Below are 17802 nucleotides of genomic sequence, written 5' to 3' on the forward strand. Positions count from 1 at the left end.
GGAAGACAGTCTAGACTTTGCTCTTTATTTTATATTTCAGTGTGATAAACAAATAGAATTATTCACTTATGAGGCATTCATTTCTGTCATTGTGTGTGTCTGTATGCAGTGAAACTTGGCTCCACAAATGAGCAGCTATTAAACTGCATTTAAACCCGACTATAAAAGTGAAGTTGAAGCCAAATTGAATTGAGGCCAAACAATTGGAGCTACACAAGTTTTTATGCCACCTAGAGGTGGGAGCAAAGATTTGGCCACTTTACACATTGCTAGAAGCAGGTTGGACACCAGATTTCCTTCAGAACGGCTCAAATTCAACAAGCTGCTGAAACCATTCCTCAGAGATTTGGTCCATGTTGTCCTGGCAGCATCACACAGTTACTGCTTGTTAGTTGCACATCCATGGTGTAAATTTCCAGTTCAGCAACATCACAACAGATGTGGGATTGGAATGAGATCTGGGGACTGTTGAGGTTATTTGAGTTCAGCGTATTTAGTGTCATGATCAAGAAACAAGTTTGCGATGACCTCAGCTTTGTGTCACAGTGTGTTATCCTGCTGGAAGCAGTGTGGTCATAAAGGGACATGATCGGACACAAGACTCAGGTAGGCAGTGGTGTTTAAACAGGGCCCAGTTGATACTAAGGAAGAATATTCCCCTCACCATTACAGCAGCAGCCTGAACCGCTGATACAAGTTGGGATGGATCCATGTTTTCATGCTGTTTAGTGCAAACTGTGACCACCACCCAAATGTCAGACCGGGCAACATTTCATCAATCCTTTGTTGTCCAGTTTGTGTGAGCTGGTGTGACCCAAAGCCCCAGTTTCCTGTAGCCCATCAGCTTCAGCACGTGTCCGACACGTGCATCCAGAGGTGCTCATCTGTATACCTTCCCAGTAACAAGTGGTTATCTGGAGTCACTGTTGCCTTCATATCAGCTCGCAGCAGTCTGGCTATTCTCCTCTTACCTCTGATATCAAAGCAACAAGATATTTTCTCCCAGAGAACTGCTACTCACTCGATATTTTGCTCCTTTTCAGGCCATTTTCTGTAAACCCCAGAGAAGGTCGAGTAATACTCAGACCAAGCACCAACAACCATGTGCAAAATCACTTAAAGTCACCGTTCTCATGCTCACTTCGAACATCACTGGGTTGCCTTGACCATGCCTACATGGATTAGGTTGATGCCATGTGATTGGCTGGTTAGATATTTGCAGTAATAGGTGTCCCTAATAAAGTGGCCAGAGAGTTAATATTGACAATCCTGTCACCTGGGAGACTGAACAATGACCTTTTAAAGGTTTATTTTTCTTATCAGAGTATTATCTAATTATTACAGAATTGGAAAGTAAGCTAAATCACTCTGCAGCTCTGTAATAATGAAGCTGTCCTGCATTAGGTCTTCATGAACACATTTAAATTCAGTTTACTTAAAAATACCCAATGCACTGTTTAAGTTACTGTGTTAAGTGTTTTTAGTCCATTTTAATAATTGCATCCTAAGTTTAATAATGAACTGCCTTAAATAATATTCACTCTGCTTTGTGTGATGACTTTTTTTAATACAATATAGTTAAAATGGTGCTATGGAGTGCCAAGGTGGTGCTCTGGTTGAAAGCAACAGTCCTAACGTAGGTGTGGATATGAGTTGACAGCTGTTAGCCACACTGATCACAGTATAATAGGATGACTGAGGCAGCTCCTGTGTGTGTAACTGTGGGAGTGTTGAGGCTCTGCCTGTCTATCTGATGAAAGCTGGGCAGATCTCGTAATCACTCAGTCAGCAAAAATTATTTCAGCAGCACTTTAAGTGGCGAGTGCTGGAGCTGTTTTTAACAAATTTTTATACGAGTATATTCTATAAATTCAATTTTGCACTAAACGATCAACGAAACTCCTTTAAAAACACATTTAATCCGGTGAGAAGAGTTTGGAAAAGATTGTTCACTTCTGTTTATTTCTTCAATATCTGAGAGTACATTTAACCATGTACAGATACCATGTCATGGCAGCTCATCTTACAGATGTTCATCAGACACTTGAGGTACTCTAACAGGTTCCCTGATATGGGTGATGTGAGCGGGCGCTCTTAAACTCTTGCAAGGCACCTCAGATTGCCAACGGCTCTGCCAGACATCATGCAGGTCAGCTTGTCGGCACCAAGGCAAACATGTACTGTGCAAAAGTCCTCAGCAGCAGAAGAAAAAGAAGCTCCAGAGAAAAGTTAAAGCACGTGACTGAGGGAAGCAGTGAAGGGTCGCTACGCATTCCCATTATGAATGATTAGATAACAATAAAAGTATAAATTTTATTAATACACAATAAAAATGTGGCATTTGGCTTGGCATGCCACACAAAAATCATCTCTGACAGCACATGAGAAAGAAATCTCAAAGCACAAAAAGACTACAAAGTGTGTGACAAGGAGGGTTAAGCGCTGTTTTGTTTGCTCTTTCAGAGCTTTACATTTACTAGCTTCACATCAGTGTTTATTCACATGGGGGGAAAGTGATATCTCTGTCAGTTGATACCCAGAAAAGCAGAACTTTAAAAAAAAAAAAAAAAAGGCACCAAAAAGAAAAAAAAAATAGACAAACCAGGTTCAAAAACTGGGCACTGCAGGTCCATTTATGCACTTTTTGCATTGCTGATGAATTGATTGTGTTGGTGCAGCATGTTCAGCATCAATCATCATTACTGTGACACTCTCTCACTCCACTGTGACTACAAACCCCAAAGCTACATTTCTTTCTGGCGAATAGCGCCCCCTGCTTGTTTTGTGGCTCAAAGCAACCGATCGTTCTCTCCCCAAAGCCTCCGTCAGCCTGAAGGCTACAAGAGGTCTCCTCAGTGCCGGGCAGTACCTGCCCATCGTACTGACATCTGCATATGATCCCTGTAATGATTTATTGATGCTAAAATGCTGAAGTGCCTTTAAGACAGATATCTGTCAAGGTGTGATGAGATTTGGCATAGCTTGCATTCAACAGATTATAAAAATCTAGGAGGCGACGCGGAGGTGGACAAATGGAGGAATGTGAAAGAGGAGAAAAGGGGAGGAAGGACAGGAAGCGAGGAGGGAAGGTTGCTGCGTCAAAAGGCTTTATCAGAGGTTCTGCTGGAGGAAGTGCAGCAGTGTAATCTCATAATGCTCTCCAGACTCTGGACATCTGATGCTGTGTCGTTCGTTGGGGTAAACCTGGAAAAAACAGAACCAACAAACAAGCGTTTCAAAGCTGCCGCTTCTTCAAACGTGCCGGTCTCATCGTTAAACAGTGCGCAGGTTTGAACCCCGCGAGACATCAGTCAGCGGCCATACCTGCAGGCTGTACGGTTTCCCTGCTCGGATGAGTTGAGACACGAGGAAGTTAGTGTGGAAAAAGTGCACGTTCTCGTCTAAGAATCCATGCAGGATCAGCAACCTGTTGGGCCTGTATTAATCACAGAGAGGGCATATAAAACACTGATGTGTTGCACCACTCGGAGAAATCAAACACCGAATAGCGAGTCTCTTCCTGTGCTGCTTCATACAGAATTTTATGAATAACTCAAAGTATAATATGGTACTGCCAGAGGTAATAGTGCATTATAGTCTCAGCTGCCTGATGGATGCAGCAACATACAATAACTGAATAATAATACTGCACTAAAGCAGTAACTGTTTCTCACTCATTGGGAAGCTTGTCGACGTGCAGAGCGACAGAACAAGCTTCGTATCCCCTCTGGTTTTTTTCGGGGGTGTCCAAATATCGCTCCGTGTAGCCGGTGTCATAGGCCATCCACAACGTCACCGGAGCGCCCGCGATAGCAACCTAACCAACAAAGAGATCACACGGGAGACGGCGTCATCATTTCTGCCTTTCACTGAAAGTGAAGTTCCAGGTCTGTTCTCTAACAGAGGCGGCAATCACTCTGCATGAAATGTAATTATAGAAACTGCCTAAAGCACCAGGATTATCAACATCCATACAGCTTTTTTATTTTTGTAACGCTCACATCCTTAGAAAAGATACGGTAAATGTATCTGATGGAACAAATAATTTACTCTTAGGGCTTTAAAGAGTTATTTATCAGGTGATGGAGACCTATTTTTTTAATTAAACAACAAAGAGAGAGTTTTACAAATGTGTGTTTACATTTTTTAATGGGTATTTCTGTTTCCTGGAGCAAAGAGGAAAAACTGAACTGACACATCAAACTTCTAGTTTTCGGCTTGTTGGCTGATCTAAATCTGACAGTAAATGTTTTTTCACCTTAAAGATGTCGGGTCTGTGGATGAGGCCCATGAGGGACAGGAAGCCGCCGTACGACCAGCCGTGGATGGCAACGCGACTCAGGTCTACAAACTTGTACTTGTCTGCGATGTAGTGCAAACCCTCCACCTGGTCTTCAATCTCCACCTGACCCTGGACAGAGGAGAAAAGATTGAACTTGGCTGTTTTGTTTCTACAGAAGAAAACTAAGAAAAGAGGCTAATGTGTTCCTGAATTTTAGGAAACCTAGGAGAGTTTGGAGGGAGCATCTTCATCTTTAACCCGTACACGTTTGTCTCGAGACATTTACCATTCTGTCCTTCACAGCTCCTTCAAACTTGAGACCTCGCTGGCAGGAACCCCGCCCATCGATAACAAGCACAACGTAGCCCAAAGAGGCCAGCGTGCTCAGCCGCAGGTACTTCACCCCTTTATAAGAATTGTTCACTAATTGCACCTGGAAGAAAATAAACTTGTGTTTATGTCACTGTGACATGACAAAATGTGGAACAAATGAAGTGCTGTGAATACTTTCTGGATAAGTTGTGAGCATTTTTGTGGAGTTCCTTTGTTAACGTTGAAAAGAAATTAAGGATCAGGTCATATAAATGAAGCGTGCAAACTGATTTACTAGCATCTGCAACAGGCAGTTTATTGCTAACTGCACTCACACACCATTTTGACTCGTTTAGTAAATCTGGCCCTATGAATGGGGTGGGAGTTGGAGGGCAAACCTGAGGACCACCATAGACAAAGACGACGGTGGGGTGCTTCCTCCCGGGGACTAGCTTCTCCGGTTTGTACAGCATGCCGTACAGCTCGAAACCCGACTTGCCCGTGAAGCTAAAGATCTCTGGAGGTGTGCCGTCAAGTGGGAAAGCTGGAGACGACAAAAACCCCCAAAACAAAATCTTTAAGTTGTTGTCCATCTTTAATGAGCAGAACAGGAAAACTAAACAAACAGGGAGGCAAGGGTGTCAAACCATCTGATAAAAGTGTAAAAATCTGTTTGATTTTAAGGGGAATTCAGTACCAGAAGATTCCATCATGCTCGCCCAAAACTGGGGCTCTTTGTGCAGAGGGTCGCTGTCTGAGCCATTCAGCTTGTAAATGTGGACACACGGTGCAGTGGTCAGGCTGCTGTAATGGCTGATAAACATGTCAAAGGTCTGTGTGAAAGAAAACAGATGAGGCAGAGTTAGAAAGCATCGCCAAGGTGTACACAAACACTTCATACACATATCTGAATGTGAAGTTTACTGCATTGGGTCATGCTCTCTCATGTGCATTAAACTATTGAATACTGTTAAAGCCTCGCTCACTTAAGAGAGCTATTCAAATGATAAAACAGGAAAAAGCAGGCGATACATAATTTGTGAAAATTTCTACAGGAAACAGCAAAAAAGGAACGATGAGACAGTAACTGCTTGTACTCTTAGATTTTAAAAAAGTAAAATCAGTTGACAGGTGTAGAAAGGTCAGAGGAGATTTGGCGAGGAACACGAGTGTGTATTCAGGTACCTGGCTCACAGAGCAGCTGTGGGAGAAGCCAGGTTTGGTGAGTCGGACGATTTCACCCGGCGAGTCGTAGCTCACCACGTAGAGGTGATGCTCCAGAGGAGAGTCTTTGGTTCCCTGAAAGTAAACCAGCTTGGCTGCCTCATCCACCCAAATCTGAGGGCTGGATGAACGCTGCACAAACAAGAAAAAAAACACTGTTGGAACATTTTGTTTACACACAAACAAAAAGACAGCTGAGCTATGACACCAAACAGTAAGTAAGTATCTCCTTTATTAGGTTGTTCTAATCTGCATGAGAGTCTGTGTGTTATTAGTCTTTTTTAAGCAAAATGTAGAAATATTACTCTCATATTCAGATACATGCTGATGCAACAGTACAAGAGAGGTGAGGAAGAGAGCACAGGCAAGGTGGAGCAGGCCCGAGTGTCGAGGTGACAGAAGGGAGAGCAAGAGTGAAAGGGAAGGTTTACGAGGTTTGGAGACGGTGCGGCTGACAAGACGACAAGAGGATTTGTGTTCGGAGTGACCAGGATGGACAAGATTAGAAATGAGTAAATCGGCTGAGCTCGATCAGGGGGTGATTTTGGAGACAAGTATGAGAGGCGAGGCTGGGATGGCTTTGTGTGTGTGCAGAGAGAGTGGATCAATTAGACAGAAGATGCTGAATATGGAGCTGCCAGGCTGGAGGAAAAGAGGAAGAACAGACAGACAGAGGTTTGGTGTATCATTGGTGCGATGGAGGAGAATGCTAGGGATAGGATGAGATGGAGGAAGATGATCCACTCTGGCGACCCCGAAACAGAGCAGAGAGCAGCAGCAGTAGAAGAAGATGCGACATAACAGTTACAGGAGCAAAAAAACATAAAGACGACCAACTCTGCTCACAGCGCTTAATTAACCGACTACTTATGTGCTTACATGTGACGTATGCTGTGTCACTACTGTTACATTAATGCTGCTGGTACCTTGTTTCAAATTAGGCTGTGTGTCGTCAATGACAGCAGCTCATTGTAAAAGAAGGAAAATGCCCTTCATTTACTTGCACTTATAAAACCTTCAGTATTTTTATTCTATATCATTGATTATATATCACATTAATATATAATAGTGACACTACATTGCCTACCTCTACTCTATGTACTCAGCACAAGTTATTTTGTATAAAACTATAGTTTTAAGTGGCTGCTGTGAATGTGGGAACCCATGTACAGGGCTTTACCTTTGCGCCATGATTGGCCAGCACCTCCCACTCCCCGCTGGTCACCATCACCTCCTCTTTGACTGGACACTTGAAATCATCTGATGACAGAGGAGCAAATGTGTCACATAGGTCGTGTGAGTGGCACGGTAAGAACAACACAGTAAAACTATGTTACAAACCCAGAAACATCCCAGGAATACAGAATTGTTCATAAAATAAATAAATCTCACTTAAAACCATGTCAAAGATGTTCTGCATGAACAGTACAGATGAGTTAGTGTGTGTCTGCACGTGGTGCTACCTTCAGAGCGCGTGTAGCCTTTGGCCCAGTGATGGCTGCCCCGCTGTAACACTGAGGTGATCTTATACAGGTGGCAGAAGCCAGTTTTGGACTCGTTTACTGTGATGAATGTGATCTCGTCCTCAGTGGTTTGGATGAAAGGATGGAAGATGTCATGGACCTGTGTAGGAAAGGCAAACAAAATGTTTTTGATCCAAGTCCAGAGTAGGATTATATTGTATATTGTAAACTTCACAGCAAACATCTGCCTCTGTGCCACTCGGGCTGATTGAAACATGAGGGGAAACTAATCTGAGAAACAACCAGGCTCGCTAAAGACGTGCTGCTGGTGCTCACATTGATCCAGATGTCGCTGGTCTCTTGGTAAACGATGAAAGGGTGGACCGAGTCTCCGAGGGCCTCCAGGCTCTCCTGTCTTTTGGCTTCGTCCTGATGCGCTGGGATGAAGAGTTCAGGAGGCAGCAGGACCAGCTGGAGATTCTGCTGCCGTCGGTCCATCATCACCGCCCACGCGCTGACACACAAACACAGGAGAGCTGTGATGCAACGAGAACATGTGCCCTCTACTGACAAGTTTACTTCTGGGCTTCCTGTTTTTAACTATTTATTATTTTCTGGCTTACAATCGCCCGTCTTTAGTCCATCCGGCTCTGGTAATGTACTCTGCACGTGGGAACAGGCTGGTGAAGGGAACAGGTAGCTCCTTTTCCTGTGTGCTGACAATCTGAAGAGAGAAAAACACCAATCAGACCAGCTCACATCAGTGCTGCGTTCACTGTGGGGGGGAAACCCACTGAACTCTGAATGAGCACTCACTTTGCCTTGACTGTCTGTTCGTATTTCTGCTATTTTGAGGGTGATATCAGGATTTTTGCTGCCTGAAAAAGAAAGTAAGCTGATTTATGTACCAAAATATAAGCAAACATTTTACAGGAGCACATGTATAAACACAGGCTACACCCAGCATTAGGAGTTAAGCCATGTAGAAGTATATGTAGAACTTTTGTGTAAGTTTCTGCTGATTTGATACCTGCGTGTGGGTATCTGTACACATCTGTCTTGCGCTCTTCCAAAGCCGGAGACGGAACGTGGATGATCTCTACCTCAGACTCATCCACCTCCTCGTAGAGAATCTGTAGAGTTTTCCCGCCGTCTGCCTCTAAACCAATGAGAACAGCCAGAAAAGTAAGCAGCTGTGAGGATTATTTAAAGGTCTTTGGAAGAAACTGAACATGAAAGCTTGTAGAAATAATTTCATGACGAAGCGACCGGGCTCACAAAAACTGTATTAATAAATATTGTGAGTCATTTTCTAATGAATGATAACTACGAAATCAATGTACTCACCTTCTTGAGCAGCCGGACACCACCAGTATCCAGTGAAGCGATCAAACTCTTCCTGGGTGACAAAAGTGGCTACGCCGGCAGATTTAGGATCCTCTTTGGGGTTATCGATACCTACAATAAAAACACCCGAGAGACAAAACACGAGAGTGAGCTTACATTAGGCAACCTGTGCCATCCCTACCAGGGTTTGACCTCCAATTTAAGTTTACGGTGCTGTGGCTGACTTGAACAGCCGCTGTTATGCTTCTGTAAATATCTGGTGCCATCACTGGCTTCATGCACCACAACTAACAACGACTTATTTAATAACTAATATAAACGACTGTCTCACAGTCCCAAACATACCATAAACAAAGAAAGAGAGAAAAGGATGAATTAAAGATGCTTTTGAGTCTATTTAGTTGGTTTAAGGGAACCATTTCAACTACAAGAAAGGAAAAAGTTGAAGGGAACTTGATAAATGTCACAGTTCACACCTTTGTGGCAGAAGGTGAGTCTCTTCTCTTCCCCCGTCTCAATACTAGTCACCCAAATGTCATTGTTGTTGATGAACCCGATGAAGCTGGGGTCACCGGGGCAGATCTTGGGGTCCATACGTGTGCCTGAATTCTGGCTCGTAATCTCTGTGGGATTCATCGGAGAAGTCTGGGGAAGAAAAAGAAAACATTAATTATAAGATGCTGAGCCACCTCTTCTTCCTGTGGCAGCTGAGGTCTTTTGGTGTGTGTGTGAGGAGATGCTACATATATTTTAATCACACTGTGGTGGCCAGTGCTTTCTTTTATGCTGCTGTGTGTCGGGGGTAAAGCCGGAGGTTGGACTTAAGACTGTGGTGGAGAAGGGCACATCTCAACTTGTCCCCACTGGAATAGGACTTTTTTCCTGTTTATATTGTATTTTTATCACTATTACTAACATTATTTAATTAGATGATTTTGTATTTTTGGCCAGAGGGATGTTTTTTGGTTTTTTTTAAATAAAGATGCTGGATATTTGAATTTCCGCTTGGGGAAAAGTAAAGTATCGATCTGTCTATTATCATGGATTTATTTGATCCCTGCTGATGCTTTGCAGGGTTGAGGGGGATGGAGAAAACTTCAAGATACATGGAGTGAAGGGAGACTTCAACTTTTTATATTTAGTGATGCACAAAAATCAGATGTCTTTCCCAACTAGCCTCATCGGGTCTGTAATTTTCAGCCTGTGCTCTGCAGCAGTGAGAGTCCTACTTAACTGGCCTTTAACTCACAATGAAGCTGCTGTTCCCACCATCACGGCAGTAGTACAGGCTGCTGTTGGCCTGGAACAGGAAGAGGCCGCTGGGTCGGTGGTAGTCATAGGAGGTGATGCCAGACACCCCCAAACGCTTCCTCTCTCGCAGCAGCTCTTCTTCCCGAGAGAAGCCTCCGTGGTGAGGGCTGGCCTGAGGTCAGGAGTGACAAGAGAACACACAACGTGACAGTGACCAAAGTCAAGGTCAAAGAAAGTCGTTCACGCCGTGGAAAAACAAAAACATACAAACAAAACATGACCAAATTTCTAAATTACAGAGAGCATCTCTGAGGACCAGGAAATAAAAGCTGTTCTCTCGCTTCAGCAGGAACACGCTTTGTTTGTGAAATCAGTGCAGACCAGCTGGATAGCAATTAACATCAATCATGTGGTCTCATGTGACCTGAGTGTTCGAGTTAATTTGTCTTCAGGAGAAGATTTACAACAGCAGTTTTAAGCTCCATAAGGAGAAGTGCAATTATTTAGGAAATGGCTCACAATAAACCTCTAAATAATTAAATGGTCCTAAAGGGGAAATATCAAACACATTTCCAGGTCTATAGTTTTATTCAGGGGAAATTAAAAAACACATCACATTAATATTTCACAGGTCCTTTACACAGCCTCTCAGACCAGACGCCGTCTGATAAAGAGTCCGTTTCATCCAGCATTCCCTCAGCTGACAACAGCAACATACAGCTGTAGTCAGACTCATTCATTATATTATGACCGTTTTTTAATCAAATGTAAATTCCGCTGCACATTCCCTCAGTTGTAGCTGGCCCTGTGACACCAGTGACCATCCCTCTGCTTTCTGGCTGCACTTGCTGCTAACTGAGAAGGTGCACGGTCAAACCCAGCGGATCAGTGGATTCACCTGGTTGGTGCTTGACTTGAGCCCGACATGAAGCTTCCATGCATTCACACTGTAAAGTTTTATGCAAGTTAAAGGTGTTTATGAGGTCAGACAGTCTTTGCTCTCAACTTTTAAGAAATATTTTTATATAAATTCACCTGTAATTCTTAAACGTTTTACCAAGTACAAACTTTAAAATCATCACTGTAAATAAAAGGCAAAAAAATCAGTAAGTCCCTTTAACCTCCTGCGACCCTGCATCCTCATTTGGGGACATTACCTTTTGGCTCTTTTGCACCTTCTACTTCATTCTGCTCAACAGTGTTTTATATTTTGTTAAAGAATGCCAATGTTATTAAATAAATGCACTGTTCAAATGACGGTGCACAAAAACACGTCTGAAACGAATGTCAAAACATCCGATTGGACAGCAAGATGAGGACTAAAAATTCTTCCTCACCTGAAAGTGATCCAGCATTGGTTTCCAAGACAAAACCAACAGGGCATCTTTGCGGATCTTCTTGGGAATGTCTGAGTAGAGTAACGCATTTTCCCTGCTGGCGTAAGGCATTCCTGTCAGGAAACATACCACAGAAGGCATCAGACGAAGCAAGGCGAGCTGGTCTTTTTGTAGGCGCTCTGGTTCGGCCGGCATTCGCAGCAGTAGTGTTGGCTTACACAAGCTTCTTACTGAGGAACATACCGCACAGAGTGCCAAGATGAGCAGGCAACCCTTGGGCCATAGGGCTAATGCAAAGGCCCAGGTTCAATTCCGCCCTGAGGCAATTCACAGCACGTCTTCCCCTGTGCCTGCAGTAAGGTCTTAAACAGAGACAGGTTTAAGACTGAATTCAATTCAGTTTTATTTATATAGCACCAAATCACAACAACAGTCACCTCAAAGTGTTTTATATTGTAAGGTAAAGACCCTACAACAATACAGAGAACACCCCAACAATCAGATGACCCCTTTAAGCAAGCACTTGGTGACAGTGGGGAGGAAAAACACCCACAGTGAAGGCTAAGGGAGGGTCCGCCATCTGCTGCGACCGGTTGGAGGTGAGGGGAGGGAGACAGGATAATAATAACAAGACAAGACCCTTACTGTCTTGTCTTACATGATCACTCTTCAAAAAGGTTTGTCCATGTAAGTGCACAGTTTGCTTTTTGTGTGCAGCTGTCTTGTGGCTGCATAAAAAAAAAGAAAAATGGCAGCTGATGTTTGCCATCACAGATGTTTGACAAAGACAACACATTTGTGTGCTATAAAATGTTCTAATAATCCAACTATGCAGTTCACAGAAAGGAAGGAATAAAACATGGGTAAGAAGCTATTTTAAAAGCATGAGGTAGGTGTTTTTGGTTTGTTTTTTGTGCGGCTAGCTATATTTGAGACTGAACAACAAATCTATTAAATCAGTTTGGGAAGGCTCTACAGCAAAACTATGTAACTTCAGCTAAATGACAGTCAGGGGAGGCAAACAGCAATTAAAGGATGATGGCCAATGCAGCATAAATACACCACGAAGATAAAAAACAGGCATGAGATCAACATGTACCACACACTTCTGGTCACAGTGAAGGTCTAAATATAAAAAGAGCATTCAGACCAGGCGGTAACTGTTAAGGTCTGACTGGTTATAACGGACAAAATAACCAAACCATCAGCTATGGTTAGCAGTTATAGCTGACTAAATTAGTCAACATTACACAGCTTACTATAGCCAGGTATCAAAATGTAAAACTCAGAGCAACAAAAACTAGCAGCCATTTTACAAGAATCCTGTGTGCTACAGCTGCAAGACGAGGGGGGGGGAAAAAAGCAGAAATATGTCCACAATGCAAAATGTTGTTCCACATTTTTTTCCAGCACACACTAAAGCCAGTGCAGCTCTGTGGAAATCAAATGAGCTCGAAAACAGGTGCAGGCTGGCAGCTCTGACTCACCAGCTGCATCCACAGATTTTTCACAGACGTGTGCTACCTTTCAAAGAGACTGAACGGAAGCCACTGAATCTGCAAGCCAACAAGTCACGGCCGCTAAAAAATGCCTCTGTGAGCTCGGGCTTCTTACAGCGCTTGTAGAAAATGACATGTTATTTCAGCCATTCATGTGTCAGACCTCAGGTTTCAGTAACCGCCGCTCACCAAGGTAGTAGATGCGGTGAGAGTGCGGGCTGCTCTCGTCTTTCTGGATGAACTGGAAGTCGTGCGGTGCCTTGTTGATAACCACGCCGGTGTTTTTGCGGCTGTTGTGGATGATCTTCCGCAGGCCGTCCCACGTATGTTTCTCCACCTGGAACTGGGTGGAATTCACGTCCTCCATCTCCACCACCTCTGTGCTGTCTGAGAGCTCGTCCACCCCGGTCATGCCTGCCAGTGCTGCTCTCACACTGTCGACAGACATTTATAACGATTAGTGTGATCTGCCTACGCTCAGCCCACAAATAAAACAAAACCATTAGGCTCCTAAATATATGAAACACTCTAAACCACAGATGTGAAATTCACCTTACATCATGGGCCCTACACAGACCCCTTTGATTGTAAGTGGGCCAGATCACTAAAACTCCCCTTTCTAAAGATATTAAACTAAGCATTTAATCCCTGAATAATCTCAATGTAAAAAAAATAAATGTAATTTCTACGGGCCCGTTCTTTAAACGACCATAACTCTGCTACCGCTTGTACTAGAGACAAAATTCAGGAGAAGAAGAGAGTATCGGGGTTATTTGGGAAATCATGGTGGAGTAAAACATTCACAAGGCACTGCTGCCTGAACACAGACAGAAAATTTGGCTCCTCCTAGATTTTATCATGTATGCTTCCCAACATCTCCTGAATGATTTGAATAATTTTGTAATTTTACAGCCCAAATTACATAAGTCCAAGCAGCCTGTGTGATACTTGGGTGATAATGATTACATGAATGAAAATCCTAATCAGCTGCAAAACCTACAGTAAAGTTAAACAACTACGGACTGCTTCACGTCTTCCAAAGCTAACCAGGGGGCTGGACTGGATCGCTTTGCCAGGCCGATTTTAGCCCCCAGGCCTTATGTTTGACACGCATGGTTTAAGCAGTTGAAATAAATCCTCTAAGAGATCTTTTAAAGTCAACAAATGCTGCTATTAATTGGCAGGAAATTCAGCACCGATGTTAAAGACTTTGGTGTTTACTGGTCCATTTACCCCACCAGCAGGTCAGTATTTTAGCTTGTGAGATAATTCAGTCTGTGATCAAATATCTACAAAGCTAATTAAATTAGTCAGAAAATACTTCTATTCTAATGATGAACATGTTAATCTTAATACTAGTTTTAAGCTATTTTAAACTTTTTGTTCATTAAACCTGTGAAAATGGTTACAAAATGATTTGACTGAGCTGAAAATTCAAACCAAATGACAGTCAGATAGCTTCACCTACCTTACCTCGCCGTCTTCTGTTTTGTCTTCAATTTTCGGCCTCTTTACTCTGTGCATTAACTGTTCAACCAGACTGAACCAGACCTGACACCCTGTAAAACACCAGGCAACCGAATAAAAACTGGGAAACTTTCTTTCCAGATCACAGAAATTCAACAGCATGGCGACAGCTCGTCTAACTCGGTCTAATAACAGAAGCAAACAGAAACGACAGCAATCCATAAGCTAAGCTAAGCTAAGCTCACAGGCTATGAACAGAGAAACTGTTACTGGGGTTGAGGCCCCGCTCTTCTCCCACATCTCTGCACTTCTTCATGGAGAAGCTGCTGTTCTTCAGCTTGCCATATTCCAGCTGAGCATTTCTCATGTGAAGCCTCACCGAGTGTGACTCAGCTGCATGACTCGAACACTACAGCGTCTGTGTCATAAGTGTGGCAAATTTCACACTGCAACTCCGCATTTTACTGCAGCACTGTAGGCTGTTCTGCTGCCTGGATCCTTAACATAGTGTACAGCACACACGGCAGTATTTTTCCAGAAGTTAGCCAACTTCAGGGATTTTGCCACACTGGGAATAGTAAGAATGATATACAGTCACTGGACACCTTTTCAGGTACACTTGTTAAACTGCTTGTTGACACTAATCAGCCAATAACATGGCAGCAACTCAGACCATCAGAATGTGGAAGAAAGGGGATTTAAGTGACTCTGAACATAGCATGGTTACTGGTGTCAAACAGGCTGGTGTGACGATTTCAGATATTGGTGATCTACTGGGATTTTCCTCCTGTGTGGAAAATCCCCACACAATCTCAACTGGGGGTTACCAGAGAATGATCTAAAAAAAGAGAAGATATCCAATGAGCAGCAATTCTCTGTGTCAGAGGTCAGAGGAGAAGGACCAGACTGTTTCATAAACGAAGGCAACGGGAACTCAAAAAACAAACAAACAAAAACAAACAAAGGTTATAGTGCAGTAGAGCATTTCTGGATTCACAACCCCTTGAAGCAGAAGGACTACAGCAGTAGAAGACCACACATTTACCACTCCTGTCAGCTAAGAATAGGAAACTGAGGCTTGAATTTAAATGAGCGCAACAAAATTGCACAACATAATATTGGAAAAACATTGCCTGGTCCGATGATTCTTGACTGTGGAAGAAAGCATCGATCCTTCATGCCTTGTAGCAATGCCTCTTGCTGGTGGTAGCCTAATGGTGTGGCAGATTTTTCCTTGGCACATTTAATAATAATAATAATAATAATAATAATAATGGATACTTTATTGATCCCCATGGGGAAATTACTTGTTTTTCTCTGCATTTGATCCATTCACTCAGTGAAGCAGTGGGCAGCCCACTAAGCAGGCGCCCGGGGAGCAGTGTGTAGGGACGGTACCTTGCTCAGGGGTACCTCAGGGTAGCCGTTAAGTGGATTCGAACCGCTGACCTTCCGATCATGGGGCGACCACTTTACCTACTGAGCTATCCCTGCCCAATTTAGGGCCAATTTGGTACTATTTGACCATTGTCTAAACACCACAGCCTACCTCAGTGCTGTCGCTGAGCATGTCCATCAGTGTACCTGCTCTACCAGGATAATGCACTGTGTCACAAACTTCTAATTATCTCATATTGGTTTCTTGAACATGAGTTCACTGTACTCAAATGGCCTCCACAGTCACAGATCTCCAATAGAGTGCTTTTGGGATGTGGTGAAAGACTTGCATCATGGATGTGCAGCTGACAATTTCAGTCATGTCAATATGGACCAATAATATCTGAGAAGTATTTCCAACACCTTGTTGAGTCTATACCATAAAGATTTTAGGTAGTCTTGAAGGCAAAAGGGAGTCCAACTAGCCCGGTGTACCTAAATAAATGTCCAGTGAGAGTATACAAGTCAAGAAAAAATAACATAGCTTGATGATGTAAACATGTATTACATATGGTTAAAAAAAAACCAAAAAACTTTAGTGCCTGATAAATGGAGACAATGAGGTGCTTAAAATACCAATTACACGTTTACAGTCCTCAGGCTAAAATGTTACTGAATATTCCCCAACACCTGTCAGGGCATCAAGAAAGTGTTGTGTCACTGTATTTAACTTCTGACTGCTAGCTTAAATGTAGATTAGACTCATTTGACTCCACAAAAGACACCGTGAGAACCTCGCGTTTCATTTTTGACATCCGTGTCCTCTACATCTGTACATTTTTATGTTTCACTGACACCATAAAAACGCAGATTCGCGTTAGAAACAGCGACTCAGTTTCACTATTTCTGCCCAGGCTGACACTTATGCTAGTAAACTTAAAAGGTCTAAGCTAATAACAGGCTAACAGAAAACTTCTGGCAGAGTGTGTCCTAAGCGCCAAACTTTGCAAAGCCTAACCATCCAATAATTATATGCATATATATTATATCCAATAACAAAACTCACTGTGGCTGTGATGCGCTGCTGGGAGCTAACATGTTAGCCACCCATTAAACAGAACAGAAACGAGCAAGCTAGCTATTGGGTAAACCAGAAGAGCACAAAACAGAAAACGTAAGAAACAAAGCAAAACAAAATGTAACCACTCGCTTCCATCTTACACTTTCTGCCCGGAGACCTTGAAGCTGTATCTCCTTTTGTCGAATAGACGTCTGTGTTGAAAAGTCGTGATTAATTAGAGTTAACTACTTTTCAGAGACCAGGTAGCTTGATGCTAAAACGATAGCAACGCGGAAATAGACTGTGAATCAAACCCGAGCAACGTTAGAAAATTACTACCTTTAACCCGGATATACTCGATCCGTTTGTTTTTCGTGTCTTTCAGCGTGTATTTTTCCTTTTTTACTGGGCAATATTTCAAACTTGAACCTGCTATTTTAATTTCGAAGAACCCAAAATGATTTGCTTCCTTGTCAATGTGACAATAGCCAAATGTGACCCCTTCATTTAAAAACAATCAAAAGATACTTACATCAGTCCCTTTTCAATTGTTTTACCCCCCACCACCTCCTCCTTTAAAAACAAAACAAAACAAAAAAAACACAAAACAAAACACCAGATAGAAACACAACTGAGATCAGCGAGAATGATTTTATCCTTAAAACGTTTATTTTTGTAATAATTTTTCATCTTTACTTTTTGCATAAGTGCAAAAATGCACCCAAAACAGCCACCTGAGGGAAGTCTACATCTTTAAATAAAAAAACAAGCAAAGTGTACATTTATAGTACAAAATTTTTTTTCCTTTTTAAAAAATTGCACAGTTTGTGTATAATATATATATTCATAATCTCCATTTTAAACAAACTTTAAAGGCTCAGAAAGTAAACAAAATTCACCAAATGAAAAATAAAAACATTTTCCCTATAATTTAAAGCTGAGGAAACTTGAGACCCTGTTTTCATTTGTGTCCACCATAAATATACATATTCATAGGCAAGTCTCTTTACATATAGTCTCTGTGCTAGTGTTTGACCAGACAAAATTATTGCAAAGTAGTTTATTTCTACTATAAAACATGGGTTGGGGGTGGGGAATAAAAGCTTCTTTCTGCTGAATGTTTTTTTTAATTTATGCAAAACGAAAAAATAAAATAAAATAATTTTAAAAAAAGACAAAAAAT

General features: G+C 42.4%; 1 protein-coding gene across 5 annotated transcripts; it reads right to left on the minus strand.

Annotated features, from left to right (window-relative positions):
* Positions 1-1934: 1934 nt before the first annotated feature.
* LOC113006487 (dipeptidyl peptidase 9-like) lies at positions 1935-17170 on the minus strand. 5 transcript variants are annotated; one of them, XM_026142489.1, is made up of 21 exons: positions 17152-17170; positions 14184-14274; positions 12905-13149; positions 11217-11329; positions 9878-10051; positions 9105-9273; positions 8629-8739; positions 8312-8440; positions 8098-8159; positions 7905-8005; positions 7618-7795; positions 7282-7441; positions 6999-7078; positions 5780-5950; positions 5292-5427; positions 4993-5138; positions 4569-4715; positions 4259-4411; positions 3675-3817; positions 3325-3436; positions 1935-3204 (listed from the first exon to the last, which is right to left on the minus strand). In XM_026142489.1, exons 2-21 carry the CDS (start codon positions 14237-14239, stop codon positions 3112-3114), a joined length of 2679 nt encoding a protein of 892 aa, XP_025998274.1. In that variant the 5' UTR covers positions 14240-14274; positions 17152-17170; the 3' UTR covers positions 1935-3111. The 5 variants fall into 5 exon arrangements, with proteins under 5 accessions (XP_025998274.1, XP_025998272.1, XP_025998271.1 ...); XM_026142487.1 differs by lacking the exon at positions 17152-17170 and adding an exon at positions 16959-17131; XM_026142486.1 differs by lacking the exon at positions 17152-17170 and adding an exon at positions 16781-16952.
* Between the last annotated feature and the right edge of the window lie 632 nt (positions 17171-17802).

This window comes from Astatotilapia calliptera, chromosome 15 (genome assembly GCF_900246225.1).
Source record: "Astatotilapia calliptera chromosome 15, fAstCal1.2, whole genome shotgun sequence".
Taxonomy (NCBI): domain Eukaryota; kingdom Metazoa; phylum Chordata; class Actinopteri; order Cichliformes; family Cichlidae; genus Astatotilapia; species Astatotilapia calliptera.